Genomic DNA, 20,867 nt, shown 5'->3' with positions numbered 1-20,867 from the left:
TGGCCCTCTGTGGTTCCTCACTGCATTTTCTTTGTCTTGGTTGACTTATTTTTTAAATACATTAAAAAAAGACTACTCTAAGGAAATCCCACTACTGTTGGACTACTTAGTAGGCCATATAGAACTCTCTGTACTTAGCAAAAAGCGCATGCAGTGAGTCATTATTCCTTCAGTCCAGTGTGTTGAGTATTCATCGCACTGACCAGGGGCTCGCCTGAAATCAGGCTTTCCCCACACACAGCACACTGCCAGGGAGCTCATCTGCTGGGTACGCGTCCTCACTGAATGAGCATTTCTCCGCCACTCTGGTATGTGCCCGTACCACTTGTGGGGATGGGAGAGCCACAAGAAGGAAAGAAAGAAAGAAAGAAAAGAAAAACAAGTTGCTGTATGAAAGCAAACTCAAATGGTGTGCATGCATAATATTCATTGCATAAAGTCTTAGAATAGCTATTGTCATGGTACCTAAGCTGGCCCCTGGGAAACAGGGTCTGTGTTTTTATTTCCAAATTCTTTCAGACAAGCAATATTGAGTAATTTGGAGCTCCTACAATGGAAAAACCATAAGCAATGGTAATTATGAAAGGGATTTTAAAAAGCAACCCGTGTTCAGGAAGTATTGGCTTCTTTTGAGAATCCCATCTTCTGTTTTGTTGTATATGAGCAAGGGAAAGATCACAGCTATGAATCAGCTGTAGGTTTAACTCAGCAAATTGAACAAGCTTTGTGAAGTGTCAAGGGCCCAAACAACATCTGATTCAAAAGCCAGATTCGGTCAACCTCTCCAATGAAAACATAAAATCATCGTGATGAAGATGAATTCTTAGCAGAGCACCAACATTTACACCAGAGAGGTATCATTTAAAATTCTACATCCTTCAGGCTGGATTAGCAGAGGTAGAAAGGGTCTAGCGGAGGGAAAGGAGGCTTGCTGGCATTAGTGCAGGGTATGGGTAGGGCAAGCACTGGCAAAAATAAAGCTGATTTATCTTAGAAAGAAGAATTAGAGGTGATTTTTCTTGCATATTCCTGCACTGATGGATATAGCAGAGGTTGTCCAAACTCTTTCCTCTATCCTGCACGCCTTCATTTGAAAGATGAGGTTTGGGACTGAGACCAAAACAAGAGCCAGCACAAGGAATGGGATTTCCACAGTCAGAGTGCAGGTGCAGTTATGACTTGAGGGTCAAATTATAGATAGCTGAATAATTTTGTGGTTGTTAATGATACCAGCAGGAATGCAAGCTGCAGCACTGACAATTGATCAACTCTTCTATTCTCTGTTGTGAAATGGTGATTTTCAGGGGGCTAATGGTAGTGACGGCATGCCCAGCATGCAGGGCTGGATTGCTCATTCTCTGAAGTGCTGTAGGATCAAAGATACCGGGTATATTTAATGCCAAGGGCTACCAGCTGAGGCACATAGGGATTTGAAGTTTAGGGTTAGTTTTCCAGACTCTTATGATTGCCAGTCCTGCTTTCCTCCTCCTTTCCATCCCCAGCCAAGGCTGGTTGTGCACAAAATGCACCAGGGGCTGATCTGAATGTTGAGGATGGGTAGGGAGCGTGGGGAGGTCATAGCCACAGGGCCACGTGTGGGTACAGAGCTGTGGGAAGCAGGGCGTCATTCAGCGGCAGGAGGAGCAGCAGGCCTGGTGGCTCTCAGGGGGCAGTTGCTTTAGGGTAAGGGAAATGCTTTGTATATGAAACTGACATTTTGTTTAAAAAATGCACTTCCAGGTTGGGGTTGGGGCCAACTGGAAGTCCAGGAGCGCCGAGAGGGCAAGCACATGCCCATTTAGGCTTTTGACGCTGCTCCCATAACATCCTCTTAGGCAAGCTCAGGAATCGTGGGTTAGGTGAGTGGCCAGTGAGGTGGATTGAGAACTGGACGGATGGCAGAGCTCAGAAGGTTGTCGTCCATGGCACAGACTCTAGCTGGAGGCCTGTAGCTAGTGGTGTTCCCCTGGGGTCAGTGCTGGGTCCAGTCCTGTTCAACTCACTCATCAGTGACTGGGCATGTGAAGGCACGGAGTCTACCCTCAGCCAGTTTGCTGATGGCACCAACCCGGGAGGAGCGGCCGATACCCCAGCAGGCTGCGCTGCCATCCAGCCAGAGCTGGGCAGGCTGGAGAGCTGGGCAGAGAGGGACCTCACCAAGTTCAGCGAAGGCCAGTGCAGGGTCCTGCACCTGGGGAGGAACAACCCCCCACACCAGTACAGGCTGGGGGTGACCTGCTGGGAGGCAGCTCTGCGGAGAAGGACCTGGGAGTTCGGGTGGGCAGCAAGTTGCCCACGAGCCAGCAGTGTGCCCTGTGGCCAAGATGGCCAGTGGGACCCTGGGGGGCATTAGGGGCAGCGTGGCCAGCAGGTTGAGGGAGGTGATCCTGCCCCGCTGCTCTGCTCTGGGGAGGCCACATCTGGAGTGCTGGGCCCAGTGCTGGGCTCCCAGTTCAAGAGAGACAGGGAACTGCTGGGGAGGGTCCAGCGGAGGGCTATGAAGACGATGAGGGGAGTGAAGCATCTCCCTGATGAGGGAAGGCTGAGGGAGCTGGGCCTGTGTGGCCTGGAGAAGAGAAAACAGAGGGGATCTTATCAGTTGCTACAAATAGCTTAAGGATGAGTGCCAAGAGGATGGGGCCAGGCTCTTTCCAGTGGTGCCCAGCAACAGGACAAGGGGCAACAGGCACAAATCGCAACACAGAAGTTCCTCCTCAATATGAGGAAGAAATTCTTTACTTTGAGGGTGACAGAGCACTGGGACAGGCTGCCCAGAGAGGCTGTGGGGTCTCCTGCTCTGGAGACATTCAGAACCCGCCTGGACACAATCCTGTGCAACCTGCTGTAGGTGAACCTGCTTTAGTAGGGAGGTTGGACTAGATGATCTCCAGAGGTCCCTTCTGACCCTCACTATTCCGTGATTTAGAGTGGTTGCATTTATACAAGCAGGTGATTATATGTTCTCATCAGTGCACGTGCAGACAATGTTACATTTAAGAGGGTGTGAGATCAACCTGGAATAAAAGCACTAATCCCTTCCATCACAGGCAAGGGATGAGACTGCACGAAGCCTTTCAGCCACCAGCAAAGTGAGGGGAGCGCCAGGGCATTTTCAGCTCACAACAGCTGAAGGAGGCTGGAAGGAGGCGGCAGGTTGGCAGAGCCTGCGACTCATTTCCCTTGTTCTCTTTGTGCATGAAAGCCAAGGGACGGTGACCTCTGCATAAGGCATGTATTTGCTGTAAAAGGAACCATAGCGTAGTGAGCTCTGCTCTCCTTTTCCTACAGGATGCTTCAAGAACTCGTAAGAAATTTGCTGAAGGAGAGATGTAGGATGTGCTGCCCAGCTGCTCCAGCAGCCAGCACCTCTCAGAGCAGGCTCGTGAAGCTGCATCACCTAGGGTTTCCTCTGGTGTGAATTATTTTAGAGCTGCAGGCTGTGGGTTTCCCCACAGCCCACGCAGCTGGTGGCTGTCTGCCTGGCAGGCGACCGTTGCCAGCAGGGAGGCAGCAGCGTGATGCCTGTGGGGTGTCTGTGCTTGTGCGTCTGCTTCTGCACGTGTGCGTGTGTGTGTGTGTGCCCTGGGTAGCAGGGTGAGGGAAACCTGCTTCTCCGCTGGCCATCAGACCTTACTGCCCACACACTGAGCCACGAGCCACTGGGCTGGCAGCTCCTGAGCCCCTTGCCAGTTTGTGGGGGGATCAGAGCTCTTTTTGTCAAACTTTGCTTTGCACAGCATGGCCTGCCATCATGCCTTGGGTTAAACAGAAAACTGGCCAGTGTCATTTGCAGGAGTGGGGCATTAGCCTTTCTTGAAAGGGCCACGTTGAGCTCGTTCAGTGGGTGAGAAAACTTTGACTCTCTAATGTACCCATTCAGCTCTTTCCTTCCTCCACTTTTGCTTCTCTGTTCCCTTCTCCCCTTTATGACCCTTATTATTTTTCCGTCCACAGCAAAACAGTTCACATCAAGGTAATTGATGATGAGGAGTATGAAAAAAACAAGAATTTCTTCATTGAGCTGATGAGCCCCCGCATGGTGGATATGAGTTTACAGAAAGGTGTAGTACTAGCCCTGCAGACTAACATTAACGTTCTTCTTTCCTCTTCTCTTCCAACTCCTTCCTCCTCTTCTCCTCCTCTTCCTCTGATGTCTTTCTGTCTCCAACTGCTATGCCCTAAACACTGCTGTGCGCACACACCGTGTCACATGGTACCCATGGGGTGGCATGGGGAGTGACGCTGGGGCCGGGGAGAAGCGAAGTGGTGAGGGGGGCAGAGAGAGTAGGATGGAGGGCAGTCCTACTTGTCCGTATTTCTGTGGTGGCTTGAGAGGGACCTTCTGCCATTGACACTGGAGGGTCCAAGCAAATTTTCTATTGTCAGCAGGAAGATGCTGGCTAGAAACACATCCAGCGTCTCAGGAGATCATCACCCAGCCCCGGTACTATGGGTTGTCCCAGTCAAACCTGTGTTAGAAAAAGACAGGAATCAATGCCTGTCAGAGAAGCAGTTCTGATAACCCCTGAGAAGGACTCGGCAAAGGCTCTGCAGCCCCCAGTCCAGTTGCTGCGGAGCAGCTCTGGGAGCAGGAGATGAGGGCAGGGAGGAGCTGAGGCCCCACTTTGGTTCACCTGAAGGCTCCCAGCAGCTGTGTGCATTGCAGGGATGCTGGAGGGAGTTGGGTGAGCTGACAGAGCTGTAGCCCGCTGTCAGAGACCCATCTCACCCCACTGGGGAGTGTGTCTGTGAGCACCCCTCTCTCTGTTTTCTCCTGAGGCTCCCAGCCCAGAGCCCCTGCAGATTTATTATTAATTGTGAAGGTAGCAGAAACAATTGATCTTCCAGCTAAAACACAGTGGGTATCCCAGGGTAGTCCCTGCTGATTTCCAGGCAGCCGATACCCTTTCCATTACCATCTGACACTGAAAAAAATGCGCTGCAGAAGTTGCCTTCCACTAATCATCAGCAAGGTCCTCCTCCCTCTTTCCCTCCCTCCTCACCCCCTTGCCAGCCCCCTCTCCTCTTAACACCCTCCCGCTCCCCAAGGAGCAGCTGTGATGGATGTCCCGTGTTGAACAGGCAGGCCGACGTGCACCACCCCACCGGGGAAGGGGCTGTGTGCCAGGAGCCCATGCCACCGCTGCCGCTGCTGCTGCCGCCTCGCCTCCAGCCAGCTGACCTGCTGTACACAGTTGTCTCTTTTGTTGTCCCTACAGGAAGACCGTAAGGGTTAAGATAGTAGATGAGGAGGAATACGAAAGGCAGGAGAATTTCTTCATTGCCCTTGGTGAACCGAAATGGATGGAACGAGGAATATCAGGTGTGAGATCCTTTATGAAAAACATGAAAAAAAAAAAAAGAAAAAAAATCAGAATCAAGTCTCCAAACCCCAAATCCAGAAAATATAACCCTCTTTCTCCTCCTTCCCCTCCCTCCTTTTCTCCTCCTCCTGTAGATGGATCGACTTTTACTCTCTGCCCTCCTCGCTCTCACCCCGTTTCGGTGTCATCTCTGCCTTTTAGAGCTCAGCTTACTTCTGATCCTCCTTTTGTGCAATGCTTGAGCCTCAGAGGCTGTATTATTTTGAATGGGTTTCCTTGTCTTGATCTATTTTTTGTTCTGAGCACACCTTTGCTATTCTCCCCTCTCCTGCTCCTTTGCCAGGACCTTAGGGAATGTGAAAGGCAAGAGAAGGGCATAATGCATGGCTGCCCCCTTGGATCTCCCCATATGCGCCCCTCCCCCCTCATCTTTCCCTCTGTTGTTGTCTGCCAGTGGCATTGCCTTAGTGCTCTTGGGTGCCTGTGAGGTGTGATGAAAAGCCCATGGGAGAAGAAGGAAAGTGCGAGGTTTCTCATTTTGCTTTGTTTTGTAAAAAAATGGTTCTCCCTGTCTGTCATCTGAAAACCTCCTTAGTGTGTCACAATCAATTAAAGTCTGTCATGCAGAGGGTGTGGAGCTCTGCTAAGGTCCTACTTCATCAGCAGTGAGACCCAGAATCTCGCAGCAGAGCAGGATTATAGTGGGAATAAACCTTGACTTACAGTTGTGCCTTGCCTACAAGTATCATTGTCCTTGTCCTATACCTGTTAGACCTCTTTCTCACTGAGCCAGTCTTGCCATTGGCTTCACCAGCTTTGAGGTGGCCCAGGAGAGCCAAGCTTTAAACAGAAGCACTTTACACAAGGGAATTCAAATCCGGCTTCCGAGTGTCTGAGATGGAGTAGAAAAAGATGTGTGTGCCCATTGGCTTTTTTCTGCTCCCATGTGCTGCTACAGGTGATGGGAACACCTGGCAGTTGCTGGTGCATTGCACAGCTTTCCCTTGCTGAAAACGCCTCCCATCTCTTATTTTGCCAGCGGAGCAGCTGCCTTCTGGCCAGTTTGAGCTCCCCATGCACAGCTCAGCAGGGCATTTGGTATAGACACAGCTTGCATAGTATGACGATGTCATATAGCATCCGTGGATTTGTAAAACGTAAACCCAAAACAGATTTGTAGTTTCAGGTTGCTAGACCACCTCCAGCAGCCCATAGGCAGTGAGGGACATTAGATTTCTGTGTGTTGAGCACAGGCCCTTGGGTTTCACCAGGTCCAACTGCCCTTGAGTGGAAGCAGTGACCAACCTGCCCTATCCCGTGGGGGTATGTCTCAGCAGTTAATTGCCCTCCAGGGTAAAGGCATGAGCATGGCTTCTAGGTAGAAGTCACCTGGCCTCAGCTTGTAGCCACCAGTTGTTTTCCTACTGTTCTCTATCAGATGAAAGGACTATATAGCGTGCCACAGCTTCTGTGTGGGTACCTGCTCATATACCCATAGTACACTCAGATTTCTTCTTGGGAGTTTAAGGAGATTAAGCCCTTTGTGTCAGCAAAGCGTTCAGCCCTAGTTCAAAGTCTTCAGCCCTAGCATCACCGTAGGGTCTCCCCTCCTACTCATGGGGCTCCCACCTCCATCTCAGCAGGTACAGGAGGAAAATCACCTGTCTCTGGCTCTGTCCTGCTTAGGACTTGGCAACTTGGAGCATCACACTGCAGTTTCTGCTCAGTTGTCTGCTCTCTGTGAGCCCTGCATCCTTTTCTAAACCAGTGACCTTCAGTGAGATACAGAGTCAGGATTGAGCTGGTTTTTGTTAAGTTCTGCATTTCTTTTTCCTGTATAGGCCATGTTGCATCTGGCTGAGTAAAAACACATATTTGAAAAAAATCCAAATAGGCCCTAAGGTGGTTCAGTTGTAAAATGTCCTCATTATCGTTAGGGCTGCGATGCCAGTTTGCTGTACTGTGCGTGTCTCATTTACTCCAGCATCAGTTGGAGTCAGTGGGACTGTCTGATTTGCAACAGGCAGAGAGGAGATAAAAGCCAGGCTAAATGATCTGCAGCACAGAGCCTGCAGACCAGCCACTTCCCTCACCAGAGGTGAGGGCACACCCTCGGACAGACTCTGTTTACCTGGAGGAAGTAAAGGACCATGCCAAAGAGGAGACAGGGAGCCCTGGTTGGCCTCGTTAGAGAAAAGTCAGAGTGAGAACACCATAGTTTCAAAGTCTAAGAGACTGGAGAATAAAATACATTTGTAAATGTTGCTGGCACAAGGTGGCACAGTTGCTACACTAATTCCAGGGCATCTGGAAAGATCCCCAGCTCCATAGTGCTGCACGCTGACATCTCCATCGAGTGTACCTTGTGCCTGCGATGAAGAATAAGGAGCTATGCAAACCTTTCCCATGCAGGGCGTCAGGAATGATTGACAGCAGATGCTGTCACCAGCAGCTTCACGGGGCACACACAAGAGCTGGCTCTTGGTGGAGGAGGTGTCCCAGGACACGCATGGGCTCGCATGTGCTCAGGAGGCACAAAACACAGTGTCGGGAAGGGATGCTCACAGTGACTCCCACACGTGTTCCTGCCATCATCACACTGTCTCAGGGGCAGAGTTTGGATAGCTTATTTATTGCAAAGCACATGCATGACTGATAGAGCCCCACAGGCTGCAATGTCATTGCAGCCACCTTGGTGCAGACGGCCCCCGCAGCGCTGCACGGATGCTGCCATCGCCACCCCCACCCCCCCCCCCCCAGCAAATCCCAAAGCACAGCCCCCTAGCTGGGACTCTACCTTGGTTGTGCTGCGGTGACGAATGGGCCCCCATGCGACTCATACAGCGAGGGCAAAGCACAGCTCCTGCCTCTCCTGGGAGGTTCAGGACGGGTTGCTTTTGATGAAGAGTCTCTCTGGGCTTCGGCTGCCCACGCGTTTGTTTCCAGCACTGCAAAAGATGTAATTTTCTTGGCGATGTGTCCTTGTTTTGTTGTTACTCCCCACTTAGCTGTGTCACACTGAGCCTGTGCCTAGGGAGCTGTAGGAGTATTCTCAGGGTGTTCTCAGACAGCTCTTGGTAGTGGGTGGTGTCTTCAAAGCATCTCTTCTGGCCCCACTGGGAGCAGGGCAGTGTTGGGCGCCTCAGCTGACTGGCAGTCGTGTTTGGAAGTTATCAGCGGTCTGGGTTGCACAGAGACAGCCAGTCCATGGCAGTCGTGCCGGCACTACCATAAGCTACGTGCCAAGGGCCGGCGCTCGCCGCAGGGCCTCCCCACACAGAGGGTAGCTGCTAGCTTGCTTTAAGGGTACAAGCTAGGTAGCAGTGATGAAATCAGTGATGATGTGTGGTGCCCTGAAGGGAAGGCAGAGCTGGTGGGATCAGATCAGGGATGAGTAGATGTGTGCTTCTCAAACCAGCTTGGGGCAGAGCTTGGACTGTTTGTTTTGGTGTGCAGAACTTGGTGCTATTCACGTCCACTGTGCTGTCCCTGGGGGTACCCACACTGCTGCTGGATGCGGTGGCAGTGATTTCTGGTGGAGGGTGGAGGAGGATAGCAGGCGGGAGCAGCATTTGCTACTGTACGGTCGATTTGCATTACTGGCTGTGCTGTCCTGTACGTGCCAATACAAAGCAGTTACCTCCACTCAAGGGAACATCTCCTTGGCCCTGATCAGAGCTGTGGGGTAGGGGGTTGTATCTTCTCTGTGAGGGTCAGAGCCTAGCAGGAAATATATGCTATCGCTTTTGCTGCTTGCGCTTGCTAGCACCTTACTGGGGGAAAAAAACCCATCTCTACTCAGAGGTACCTGTGGTAGTCCAAATACAAATTCCTGTCTTCAGGTTGCTTAGGGCTTGCATAATGCATAACAGCCACAGATACAGTCTTTTGACTGAAACATTTTGCATCATCTGCAGATGATGCTCCTCACTGTTCACCCCCAATTATATCAGTACCACGCTGCTTTGAGCCTTGGGGTGCTTAGTTGTTAACCCTCACCATAAGGAGAGCTGACCACTTACTCCTGGTAATATAAATGCTACATCTACAATACCAGACTTTGTCTTGCAGCTCATTTATTCTTTTTCACCAATTGCTTTCTGCAGCTGGAGTTTTTCAAAGCTTTTCTGATGATCCAAACAAATTACATCAAGTAGTTTTACTTCAGCAGCTCTTTTTGTTGATGTGCCCCAATAATTCAAATAGATGAGAATAGATCTGAGATGGGTATCTTGCCAGCCCAGTCTGTGGTGAAGACCAGTACTGACTTAGTAGTGGATATCAGATGCAAAGAGCTCTGGCAAAGATGGTGCTTGCTGCAAGCTTCTTTTATCAAAGTGAGTAAAAAGGAATCAAAGAGAGATAAATTCTTTGCTTGGCAAAGGCAGTAAATGTTGCTTTTCTCTATCCTCCCGGGCATCTCCCAGGTTTCCTAATTTTTTTTTATCTTCTCCATCTCTAAAAAATTAGTCTCTGAATCTTTCTTGTCTCACCTTTCCTCCATATGTGCACTCACATAAACTGAATCCCTGTCTACTGAGCGCTGGAGGGCTTTGAAACTTCCCAGCACCCTGAGCCACCTTTCTGGCCATCCTTTTTTCAGCACTTTTTTAAAGTGTTCCTGCAGTGAAACAAGTATTTTCCTTTACGACAAGATGCTGTCTGTTGGTTTGACTCTTGCTCTCATGGCAGCTCGGGTGTCCTGTCAGCTCACAACTGAAACAAGGATTTTGCTGCTGTCAGCCCAGCAGGATTTTTGAGAAATACTTTCTTCACACATCAGCTTTCACACTTTTTCCGCAGTTCTGGCTTACAGGGGAAAAACTTGCTTTGCTTTCCCTGGATAAAGTCAGTCTTCTGCTTAAATGGTGGTTAACCCTAGTGTTGATGGAGCCCGAATGACAAGCGAGGCTGCTTTGAAAGATTTGTTGATTGCAGATAATAATAAAAATAGCATTTTGGAAATTATGTTTCTTGAGGGTAATTGGGAGTCTGCTTGTGTGAATTAAGCTCATGGCACAGCAGTGGAAGATTCAACCTCAGGGCTGGTACATCAAGGCTATGTCTTGAGGGTTACATTTTGTAAAAGGGATTGATATCCTTCATGCAAAATTTTGCTTCAGAAAGCATGTCTCTCACAAGATATGGCTTCACTGGAAATGGGAGCACAGATGGCTGGTGAGCACTACTAAGCAGCTTGCTGTCATGACCTGGCTTGGGAAGATTTGGTCTGAAGTCCTCTCAGCCCTTCCAGCACAGAGTCAACTGGTGTGGACAAATCTCATAACACATCTTTTAATCAAGTGTCAGCACCCCTGCCAGGAAAGCTTCGTGCCTCAGAGGGAGGATGTGGCTGGGAGTTGCAGAGTAAGGATTAAACTGTGAGTGAAGGAGGATTCCTAGCTTCGATTGATCCAGCAAGTTATCTGTGTCAAAATATTGACGAAATGATGTGACTTGATACAGAGGTCTGTGCCTGTATAAGATAAGCTGCATCAATGTGCACCCCACACGTGCTGGGGTTTTCTGAAGTGTGGGCAGATGCTAAGAAACTCCTCCTTCCATCAGCTACGGATGGGAATAGGAAAGAAATGTTAGATTGCTGTTACCTTCTTCCACAAAGGTGTAATAATTTGCTTGCAGCTCTGTGATTAAGCTGAACGCTGCTGGTTCTCCTGATGGAGAGGAATCTCCTGGAGTCTGCAAGAGCTTTGCTATTGACTTCAATAATAACAGCATTCAGGTTAATGCTTCAAAATCTCTGCCTTCTTTAGCCTATAAAAAAATCATGTTTATAGCTCTTCACAGTCCATTAGGGAAGCAGTTTGCTTACCTCGGTGAGTAAATTTGGAGACAGAGCCTGTGGACAGTTACATCTGGAAGATGGGGGATCCTTACCTCTTTTGAGAGCGGAGCCTGTGGTTTGCCTGGTCACTGAGCTCCTTCGGGTGCGCATGGGGTGCAGGCAATGTGTTCTCTTGCTTTGGCTGCCTGTGGCTGCCCTGCTGTGTGACTGAGGGTCTCCTCAAAATCCAGCCTTCTCTCCCTCATTTCAGCTCACCCTCTAAGTCCCAGGCCCTTAACAAGGGTTCTTTCACCTGCGCAGTGACTTCCTGGAGCCTTTAGGGATATTGATTAGGAAAGATCTGTGTTAATGAAGAATGAGTCCAGAATAAAGCATGCAGCGTGGTCAGATCTCTCTGTGAGGCAGACAGCAGAAAAAGGTATTGCACCATTTAGAAAAAGACTGGGACACACGTCTAGCACATCAGGTTGCTGTAAGCTGCAGGACTGCTCAATTGCAGGTCTGCTCCCATCCTGAGCCTGGTTCCTCCTTAACCTTCTTTGGCTTCGGTACAGTTAAAGCAAGAAGGAATTCAATTCCTGATTGTAACCCACAAGAACATGTATGTCACAGCACAATTTTTAGCAGCTAAATTCAGGTCCGAGTTGTCCAGTGGCAGGGGAAGTGAGTTCATGCACACAGCTTTGACTTTGCCAGTAAAAACCAAGCCTGCAAGGCAGAGAAATCCCAGTAAAGTAGGAGCTGGGATCCAGAGCTGAAGGCCTTGGATCTTCTGAGACAGTCAGGGTCACCTACCTTGTCTGTGGGCATGCGTGCTTGTCTGCATTCACGCCATGCAAGCGTTAGGTAAGGGATACTTGGGACTGCTATTTTGGATTTGACCGTGGAGCTAATTTTAGCAGCTCCCGGTAAGAATACACGTGTCAGGCCTGTGAGACTACCTGAGATGCCAACAGCAATGAGGTGGCCTGGCTTGGCCCCACAAGGAGCATGACAGGCAGAGCAGGAGAGTGCAGGACAGGGAGAGGTGCCCTAGGGAGGGATGGAGGGATGCAGCCCAGGCGGGAAAGCAGAGGGAGGCTTGTGGGATGGGAACAGTACAGGGGCCATCAACAAGGCTGGTACAGGTACAGCATCCCCAGACGGACTGTCAGGAAACATTACAGGTCAGGTCTAAGGGCACATCAGCAGATGCGTGTGCAGGAAGGAAGCTTTAGTCCGTGAAATCACTTTCTTGCTTGCATGCACAGCATTCACTCGGAAATATAAAGATAAAATAATCCCTTGGCTTTCTGCATGCTGTATTCTTGATGTTTCATTCATAGCTTTATAGGCTTCTTCAAATATTCATGTGTCATACCATAAGTGAAAGGGAGAAAAATAGTTCTTTTGCTCAGAAGAAAATGGGGAAAAAAATAAACTCAAATCCCAGAGCACTAGAATAACAGTTTTAAAAAACATGAGGAACCAATGATTTTTTTTTTTTTAATAACCACAGTAGCTTAGGGGCCCAGTAATTTTTCATTATATTAAAAAGGAACACTGAATCAACCCATTGTACTAATGCTTGTAATTGCAAAAGGCAAATTAAATTTCCCCACATTGTCTGGAGAACCAGAAGACCATGGAATAGTAAGGACGCCACAGGGTAGCATGGAGCTGCAGCAGGACAGAGCTACAAGGAGACTCAAGACTACAAGGGGCAGTGACAAGCCTGTTGGAGACCTCCAGGCAGAGCTCTGCAGAGGATGGGAGGTGCTTTGAGCAGAGCAAACATCCCATTGCTTCTCGTGGCTCTGGGGCATTGTACATGCTGCCAAACATATTCATGAATGCTTCCCCCAAAGGTTTTTGACTCTCAAAAGGAATTGACCCTGAAACACAAGGGATGCTCAGCAAGGAGCCTCTTCATTGACCTTTCCCTGTTCTCTGCACATCTACCTGCCCCCACAGACAAGGGAGACCTCCTGGAGTGCCCATGGTGTTTCCAGCGGGGGAGATGGATAGGTGGATGAAGATCTTGACTGGGCCAATGCCTCTCCACAAGCTGTCGGGAAAGCTGTGCCCATGGGTGCTGCCTGATGGAATAGGGAAGTGACTGAGAGCCAGGACTCAGGACTACTTTCCCTGAGTCTGCCACTGATGTGCTTTGCGACCTTTGACAAATTACTTAGGAAATCACTTTCAATTAGGTGCACCTGTGTAAGTGTCTGCTTTTCAGAGGCCTGAACCGAGTAAGTCCCCAGCATGCTGCCACCGAGTGCGGCCGTGCTAGAACTTCGGTATGAAGTGGAGTTAATGGCAGCCAAGTGGCGATGTGAGTTCATTCAGGGCGCGATAGGCTGCTGTTAACCTCCACCCTCCGTCAGACTTTCACACTGGCCATATGGGACTGTTAAAGGGTGAGAGAGTCTTGCTGATCACTCCTTGGGTCTCCAGTCAGCAAATCAGCTTATGGATGGGAATCAGGGAGCACCCAGGCGGGTCCGGGTAAATTAGCGCTTTTGGACTTCAGCCCACTTCTGAGTTTGCAAAATGTTCCCTTTAGCCTCTCTGTGCTTGCTTCACCATCTGTCAAATGGGGCTGTTAATACTGACTCAGTCTTTGTACAGAGTTTTAAGCTTCTGATGCTAAAAGTGCATAATAATAACTATTAGTAATTACAATACTGTCATCGGATGCAACCATGTCTTCAGGGACCTGTTTGCTGTTTGAAGGATAGGTAGAAGTCAGAATTCTGACAAAGTTAAGGCACAGAGCTGGTGCTTGGCCCCACTCAAAGAGGGTTTGGTATTTTTTTGCTATACGGACTTCCCTGTAGTTAGTTGAAAACTTAGATGCAGGCTGTGGCTTTCGACAGGTAACACCTAGGAGGGATCCAGCAAGGTGATCCTTTGAGACAGCTCTGGAGAATGGGGAAATTAAGGCAGGGGAGGGCCAGGAGGTCACTCCCCAAGGCAGCAAGAGGACTGGCCCGTGCCTGTATGGAAAGTCAGGATAAGGTTGTCCCTTCCAAGGACCTTCACCCTCTTCTCCTGCCTTCCTCCCACCTCTAATCTCACAGGACCACGCAGTCGCATTTCCTGGGAGGCAGTTGCATCCCACTGCAATGCATTGCACAGCATGTGCCTGTACAGGACTGTCAGGCAGACCAGCAATGGGGAGCAAAGAGAGCCAGGAGGACTCAAACTGGTGATGCGTTATGTGTGCCTGTGCCCCTCTCGGCACCCTGACCCTCTGGGAGCGGTACCTGTAGAGCTTCGGATAGCCATAGGCAAGCCAGGGCATCCCAGGGGATGACGCATGGTTGCATTACCCCCTGCCCCATTTCACACTGGAGGCCAGCACCCATTCTATCAACACCTCCCTCTGATGATGCTCTTCTCAGTGAGCTGCCTATCGCCCCTGGCCACTGCCTTGGTTGTGCCGAGCCCTGCCACAACCACACACTCCTGGCTGAAGCAGGGGCACCTCCCATGACTTCAGGTCAGTTTGGGTCATGGCAGGCCCTGATGGCAAGCGTAACTCTCCCCCCGGCTCCACTTTTCCCTTCCCCTCCTTTCTACTCCCCACCTGCATCCCATACCTCTGCCTTTGCTTGGGGAGGGGGGTGGCTTTGGGGAGCCAGCACCCTGGTGCTCGCCAGCCTCCTTTCCATCCCGCTGCCGTGGTGCCTGCTCCCCAGCCTGTGCCCGACACGCAGCCCTGGCGAGCTCACGTACCGCCTCGTACCACGTCCATTGCTCACTGACAACCATCATCTGCAAAACAGCTTTTGCCCCTTGGATATTAACTTTTTCCCCTCTTTTCTTCTCTTTCCCTGTCTTTCTTATGTTCTTCTCTCCCCACAGCCCTACTGCTCACCCAAGGTAAGTGCTTTTTCGCCTTTCTGGCTCCTTTTTCTCCTGCTCTGGCTCTGTTTTCGTCCCCTTTGGTCAGTCTCTGCCGTGTTTGTGATTGCTGTGTTGTAGACAACCCTGTCTCATGGTGTGTCCAGCAGGAACTAGTTAAGAGCAATGCATTAAGAACATGACAGTGATTGATTGACATCTAAGAGTATTCCCCATATTCCAGATTTTTCACTGTGGTTTTGGGAAATGAGCCAGCCAGGGTTGCAAAGCTGAACTTGCAGCCCTGGCTGGTCCATGACTCAGTCCCCTCTCTTGGGGCAGCTCTGGGCTTGGGTTGTGCTGATGCACCAGGGAGCATGGGGCTTTTCTGCAAGGGGGTGGTGCTCCTGGGGTGTGGGATGTTGTCGCCTGGGGTGGGCAAGGGTGCAGGACTGCGCAGCTGTCCCCTTCCCATGGAGGATCAGGCCATGCTTCACCCCTCAGTGCATGCACCAGGGTGCTCTCCACCTCCCGTCGTGGGGCATCCCAAGGGTGAGCCCAGTGCCAGGGCAGTGCTACCAGGGCATGGTAAGCACCAGCTCTGTTTCCTTTCTCACCCTCAGCTCTGGCTCTGCACTCTTCATCCCCCCTCCCCGTGGAGGGATTTTATGTGTATTGATACTGAACCCTGCCTTCCTTGCCCAAAATCCCTGTTACACCAGTCGCTCTTGATCCCACTGTGGTGTGGTGTACCCCTCCTGTGTTTTTCTTATTCCTTCAATTCCAGATATGATTACTGTTGAATTTGGACTAAAGAAACATTTGTCAAAAGATAAGGGCAGGCATGCAGGGTGCAGAGAGGAGCTTGAGTCTGACAGGTTTGCAAGCAGAGCTGAAAACCAAATTCATCATGCCTGAGCTGTGCTGCAAATCAAAGGAGCAGCATCTGCCATGCAAGCTTCAGTCTGCTCCTTTTCGAAGGATGCCAAATCTGCTGCGCAGGGGATGGCCTGTGCCCATTGGATATTGGGATAATTAGGAAATTGCTAGTGGCAGGCAGAAATCCCCAGCTCCCCAAATAACAGCTTAGGGTGTTTACGGAAGACTCCTTAGAGCGGTTTGGACATTTTCCTTTGTTACTTCTTCAGGTCCGGGAGGACTGGAAATCAGTTGAGCACAGCCTTCTTCCCAGTAATTTCATTGCTTTAATTCAGTAGCTGTCTAATTTGATCAGAACCCTGGGAACCAAATAATTCGTATTAAAATAACATAACTTTCCTCCCTCTGTTGTGATCCAGCCTGATTGCTTTTGGCAGCCATTATTGGAGAACTTGGTCACCAGCTATGGAAAGTTGCTTTCCAGTTAATAAAGAAAAGCCTCCTCTCTGTCTGGGAGGGGGGGGTCCCTCGGGTGCCCCCCTTGGTAGGCTGCCCCCAGGTGCCCTCCATGCATGCGGCATGCGCTTGGCCCGCAGTTTGAGCTCCCGGTGCTCGGCCTCTGTGCGTGCTTCAAGGCAGCGGCCGGCCAGCAAGCGCAGAGGCACGTGCTGCAGTGTCACTCAGCAGCAATCATGGCTAATCAGCAGGGAGAGAAGTGACGTCCTCGTTTAGTCCGTGTCATGTTAGATTTAGATTACACAGATGTGCAGGAATCTTTGTGAAAAACTGCATTATTGAGTGTTTCAGTGGAATCTGTCGGTCCTGCTCCTTGTCCCCTCCCTCCCGGAGCAGCTCGCACAGCCTTTCCTGGGCAGTGCCCCTTTTCTCAGGGCTGTGTCCCTGGGATGGCTGGGTGCCCTGGCTCTCCTCTGCAGCCCTGGGGCATTTGCCCTCCAGTGGCACTTCTTCAGCAGCCCTGGCAAGGCCAGCAGCATCACAGCCCCTGCTCACTGCAGTGGCCCCATCTCTTTGCAGAAGCGCTGGGGTGCCCTGATGGATAAACCCAAGTGAAAATGCCTCTCTTGTCCCAGCAGCCCTTACCTGGGGGTAAATGGGAGGTCCTGGCTTTATCCCCCTGGCCTTGCAGAGCCCTCCCCAGGAAAGCAGGGCTGTGAATTTTACACAAGGCAAAGTAACTGGGCCGGGGAGAGCCTTTGGCACAGGTTCAGCTCAGCATTTGTTTCCTCCTAATGGGCTCTCCGAGCCAGACTTGCAAGGCTGTGCAAACCTTTTGAAAGCCTTGCCTGGCCAGGTGTCCAGTGCCAGCTGTTTGGGCTGCAGAAGAGCACAGTAGTATGGGGTGGCTGTGCAGTGACTTGAGAGTCAAACCTGCTTATTTTTTAACTTCTCTCATGCATAACCTTTTGTTCTGGCACTGGCAACAGTCTCTCTTTATACTCTTTATACAGGGAAATGGTCAATACCAACTCCAGTTGTTCCTGCCATTGCCAGCAGTGGACAAGCTGCTTGGCTGGTCTTCCCAGCCTTTGAAAAAGTCACTGAAAACCTGCACAGAGCCTTTGGTTGCAAGTTCTTGGGCTCAGGAGGTCCAGTTCTTTAAAAGGATGGGGAGTTATCTAAATGGTAGATACTTCTCTACCTTCATTTCCACATACTCAACCGGATCAAAGAAAATATTTCTAAATGTGTATGTTTATTTATGCATTAAAACTCCTGGGTTCACTTTGCAGTGGGAAAGACTGGGGACCAGAGTCACCAGCTGACTGGCCTGTCAGGGACGGTCATGTCAGCAGCAATCTCAAGGCAGAGCCAGCAGTGGAGCAATGCGCAGTTCCCAGCCCTGTGCTTTAGCCTCCATCTCATGAATGTGCGGCGTTTCCCAGTTAGCGTTAAGGACGCTGGGGCATGTATATGGGACGTATCATGCCTCAGAAATAGCTTTCAGGGCTCAGTAAGCAGATTCCTCCCTTTTTAGAAGGCAGACCAGGCTGCCGGTGCTTGAGCGTGTGCATGTGTTTCAGTAAAGGGCATACCCATATGCTAACCTCAAAAGCCGGAGTGTCATTTAGCCAGCAGTCTTCCCCGGTTGTGACTGATGGCTTGACAGCGCTCCGGAGAGAGGAAATCATTCGTGCTCACTGTTTACTTTGTTTAGCCAGGATTATAATTTATTGAGCCACAACAAAAAAAAATCCCATTTTAATTGTCATTTTAATTTCTTCCGAGCAGCGGAGTCCCCAGAAGGGGTGACCTTCATGCAGATACGTGCCTGCTCTAGAAATGGATGGAGATGAGATAGCTTGAGGGGTGTGAAATGGCCTTCATAGCAATCTTTAATGAATACATTGCTGGTTTTAATCCAATTTATTCAGCAAGTGACAGGGAATACAAGTTGGCCCGTGTCTGTTTGGTAGTCTTGCAGCATTGCCTAGGTGATGGGTATCTACCTCTCTGGTGGTGCTACCGGGCATTCCTGTTGCCTGTTTCAGCTCAAAAGGTGTGGCGGCTGGATTACCCCGTGGAAATGGGCTTTATCTAGCTTTGATTTATGATATGTTCAGGAGGCCACAGGCAATGTCCAGTTCCTATTTGGTCCCCCGAGTCTGAAGGAGGTTGAGCAGGCAAGCACCTGCGTAGTACCCCCAGAAGCAATGCACGATGTGGGAATGCTGCTCTAGTGCTCCCCTTTCTCCGGGAAGAAATAAGAGGACAGGATCTGCTTATAGTATTTTGAGCCCAGGAAAATGCCTATCATGTAGGTCTGAAGGAACTTTGCAAATAGCTGCAGATGAGGTCTCAGGATGGCCCTGTGGGTGTAAGTGGGACGTAAGTGGTTCTCATGCGGGTGAGAGCTGAGGAGTGAGCATGGCAGGGATGTGTCCAGCACTGCAGAGCCCAGCAGTGGCATGACCTTAACTAGGAGCTGCTGGCCCCCCTCATCTGTCCTGCCCTTAAGGGTCTGAACTGACCCTGAATGAAGCAGAGAAGAAGAGAAAGAACCAGCTTGCCTAACCTTACCATGCTCCTGCAGCCCAGACAGGCTGCTAGCACTTGATGGTAACACACACCTGTGTTCCAGCGCAGGCAGGATTTAGGGGACCCCTCTCTCGCCACCTTCCCCTTCCTGGGGAGGAGGTGGAGGCAGCCCAAGAGGTCCTGGCAAGCTCATGTTCTTGCTGGGCATAGCCAGACCTTATCAGGCTTAATTGGGGTTGACAGCAGGGAGTCCAGGGTGCAATTGCATTGAAAAGCAGGTACTGATGCTGATACAAACAGAAATCAGGCTAGTTAATAATTAAGCTGCAGCTTGGCAGCATTCACCTTGACAGACTTGACCTTTCAAACTAAAAATCTGTCTCACCCGCCCCCTCCCCCCCCCCTTGTGTTTTATTCATCGCAGCCCTTGGTAGTCTTCTTTGCAGGCTACCACACTGGGGTGATGTGTGACACCCCTCACTGACGCCCTGCCCTTGCCTCCTGGAGGAGCCCTCCAAGACCGCAGCTCTGTACCTGGTCCCTCAGGAGCTGGGGGCCTGTGGCTACCATAGACCACGTGGGAGCATGCCCCACACTTGCTGCAGAGACAGTGGCCTCTTGCAGCTCTGGAGGCAGGCTGGTGCACCCTGCTCCTGCCTGAAGTGCTTCCCTGAAAGGCAGGAGCATCAGGAGTGTGCTCTGCCACTAGGACATTGCAAGAGTTTATTCCCTCCCAGCTGCTGGGTCTGTACACACAGTCTCAGCATCCCACCAGCACAAGTAGACCCAGCAGGCCTGGAGCAGGGTCTGGTGTTCTGCAGAGGTTGGCACTGATTCCTGCTATTGCTTGCTCAGGTGTCCTAAACAGTAGTTGGGGAGAAGTGGCGGATTCATGTAGGTGCTTTGGAGGTGCTTAGCTCTCTTTGGAGGTGCTTAGCTCTCCCCCTTAACTGTATGGCAAGTATAGGCTGGGGCAAGAGACATGTCCACTGGGCTTCTAAGCTTGTCCTTCCTGCCACAAATGGCACTGCCTTGATTTCAGAGGACAGTCGGGAGCCTGTTACTTGGCACCTATGGGTCACTTGCACAAATGCATTGAGCGGGATCCAGGACAGTACTGATCCGTGACTCTTAATCTATGTTTGTCTCTTACATTAGGGTAGAGGCTCAGCGAAAATACAAGGGCAGGTTAAATGTTTTAAGACACACCTTTGAAGTTTGTTCAGTTTCTGTGCTTTGCTTTCCTGTTGCACATTCACAAATGTGACTGCTTTTTGATGAGGTGCGAAGGAATTACGTCCTTTTTCCCTTATCTGCAAGCTTCCTCTATTGACATGTCTGCAAGGTAACCATTTGGACATACTGCCTATGCCTGTTCTCCTGCGCTTTGCTTGCAGCTGACATTGAAAGACTCAGCCTGGCAGTGTCTCCACAGGACATCTTTGGGTGGCCATGTTTCTTCCCTGTGCCCTAGTTCACCATATTCACTGCAGAGGAGCTGCATGGTGACAGCAGGGTCTCCATTATTCATGTCTCAGTGGACATGCTGTCATCAGGTCTCCATCGCTGGTCAGCTTGTGCCTTCACCACGACTGACCTACCTAGGACTTGAAGGTGCCTCTGGTGGCACTTCTTCTGAAGGCAAGGTGCCCTCTGAAATAGCATGAGTCCCAGAGCCCTTCAGTGCTGTGGTGAGTGCCAGCACCTTCACTTTGGTGGAGTGCCTGCTCCCATGCTTGTGCTGCATCCAGCCCCCAGGCTGCCAGAGCAAGCTGTCCGCTCTTGGACATGGTTGTGTCGCTTGATTTACTCCAAGAGCTGCCTGGCAAGTGATTGTCGTGCTCATCAAATCAGTAGGTGATCTGCAAGTTTCTTGCAGAGACAGCAAAGCCATCTGCTAGCAGCCAAAGGTCCTGCCTCTGAGCATGGACACGGGCATTCCCATGCAGCCTGCCCAACAGCCTGGGACCTGGTACACAGTGAGAAGAGACACAGGAGATCTTCCTCCTCAGAGGAGGGCTTTGGGTCTT

The 20,867-nt window shown here is 50.5% G+C and overlaps 1 protein-coding gene across 5 annotated transcripts in view; it reads left to right on the top strand.

Moving 5' to 3' along the window:
- SLC8A3 (solute carrier family 8 member A3) overlaps positions 1 to 20,867 on the top strand; it is a 114,507-nt gene that overhangs the window by 87,626 nt on the left and 6,014 nt on the right. For 2 of the 5 annotated variants that reach the window (XM_056347411.1, XM_056347413.1), the window contains one exon: positions 3,955 to 4,061. In XM_056347411.1, the coding sequence (XP_056203386.1) occupies positions 3,955 to 4,061 (107 nt within the window). Of the gene's footprint in view, positions 1 to 3,954; positions 4,062 to 5,219; positions 5,324 to 14,982; positions 15,001 to 20,867 lie in introns of all 5 variants that reach the window. The other 3 variants (XM_056347410.1, XM_056347409.1, XM_056347412.1) reach the window with 3 other exon arrangements.

Source organism: Falco biarmicus, chromosome 7 (assembly GCF_023638135.1).
Source record: "Falco biarmicus isolate bFalBia1 chromosome 7, bFalBia1.pri, whole genome shotgun sequence".
NCBI classification, from domain to species: Eukaryota; Metazoa; Chordata; class Aves; order Falconiformes; family Falconidae; genus Falco; species Falco biarmicus.
The sequence above is the reverse complement of the archived record's forward strand: the minus strand, read 5'-3'. Positions and strand labels throughout refer to the sequence as shown.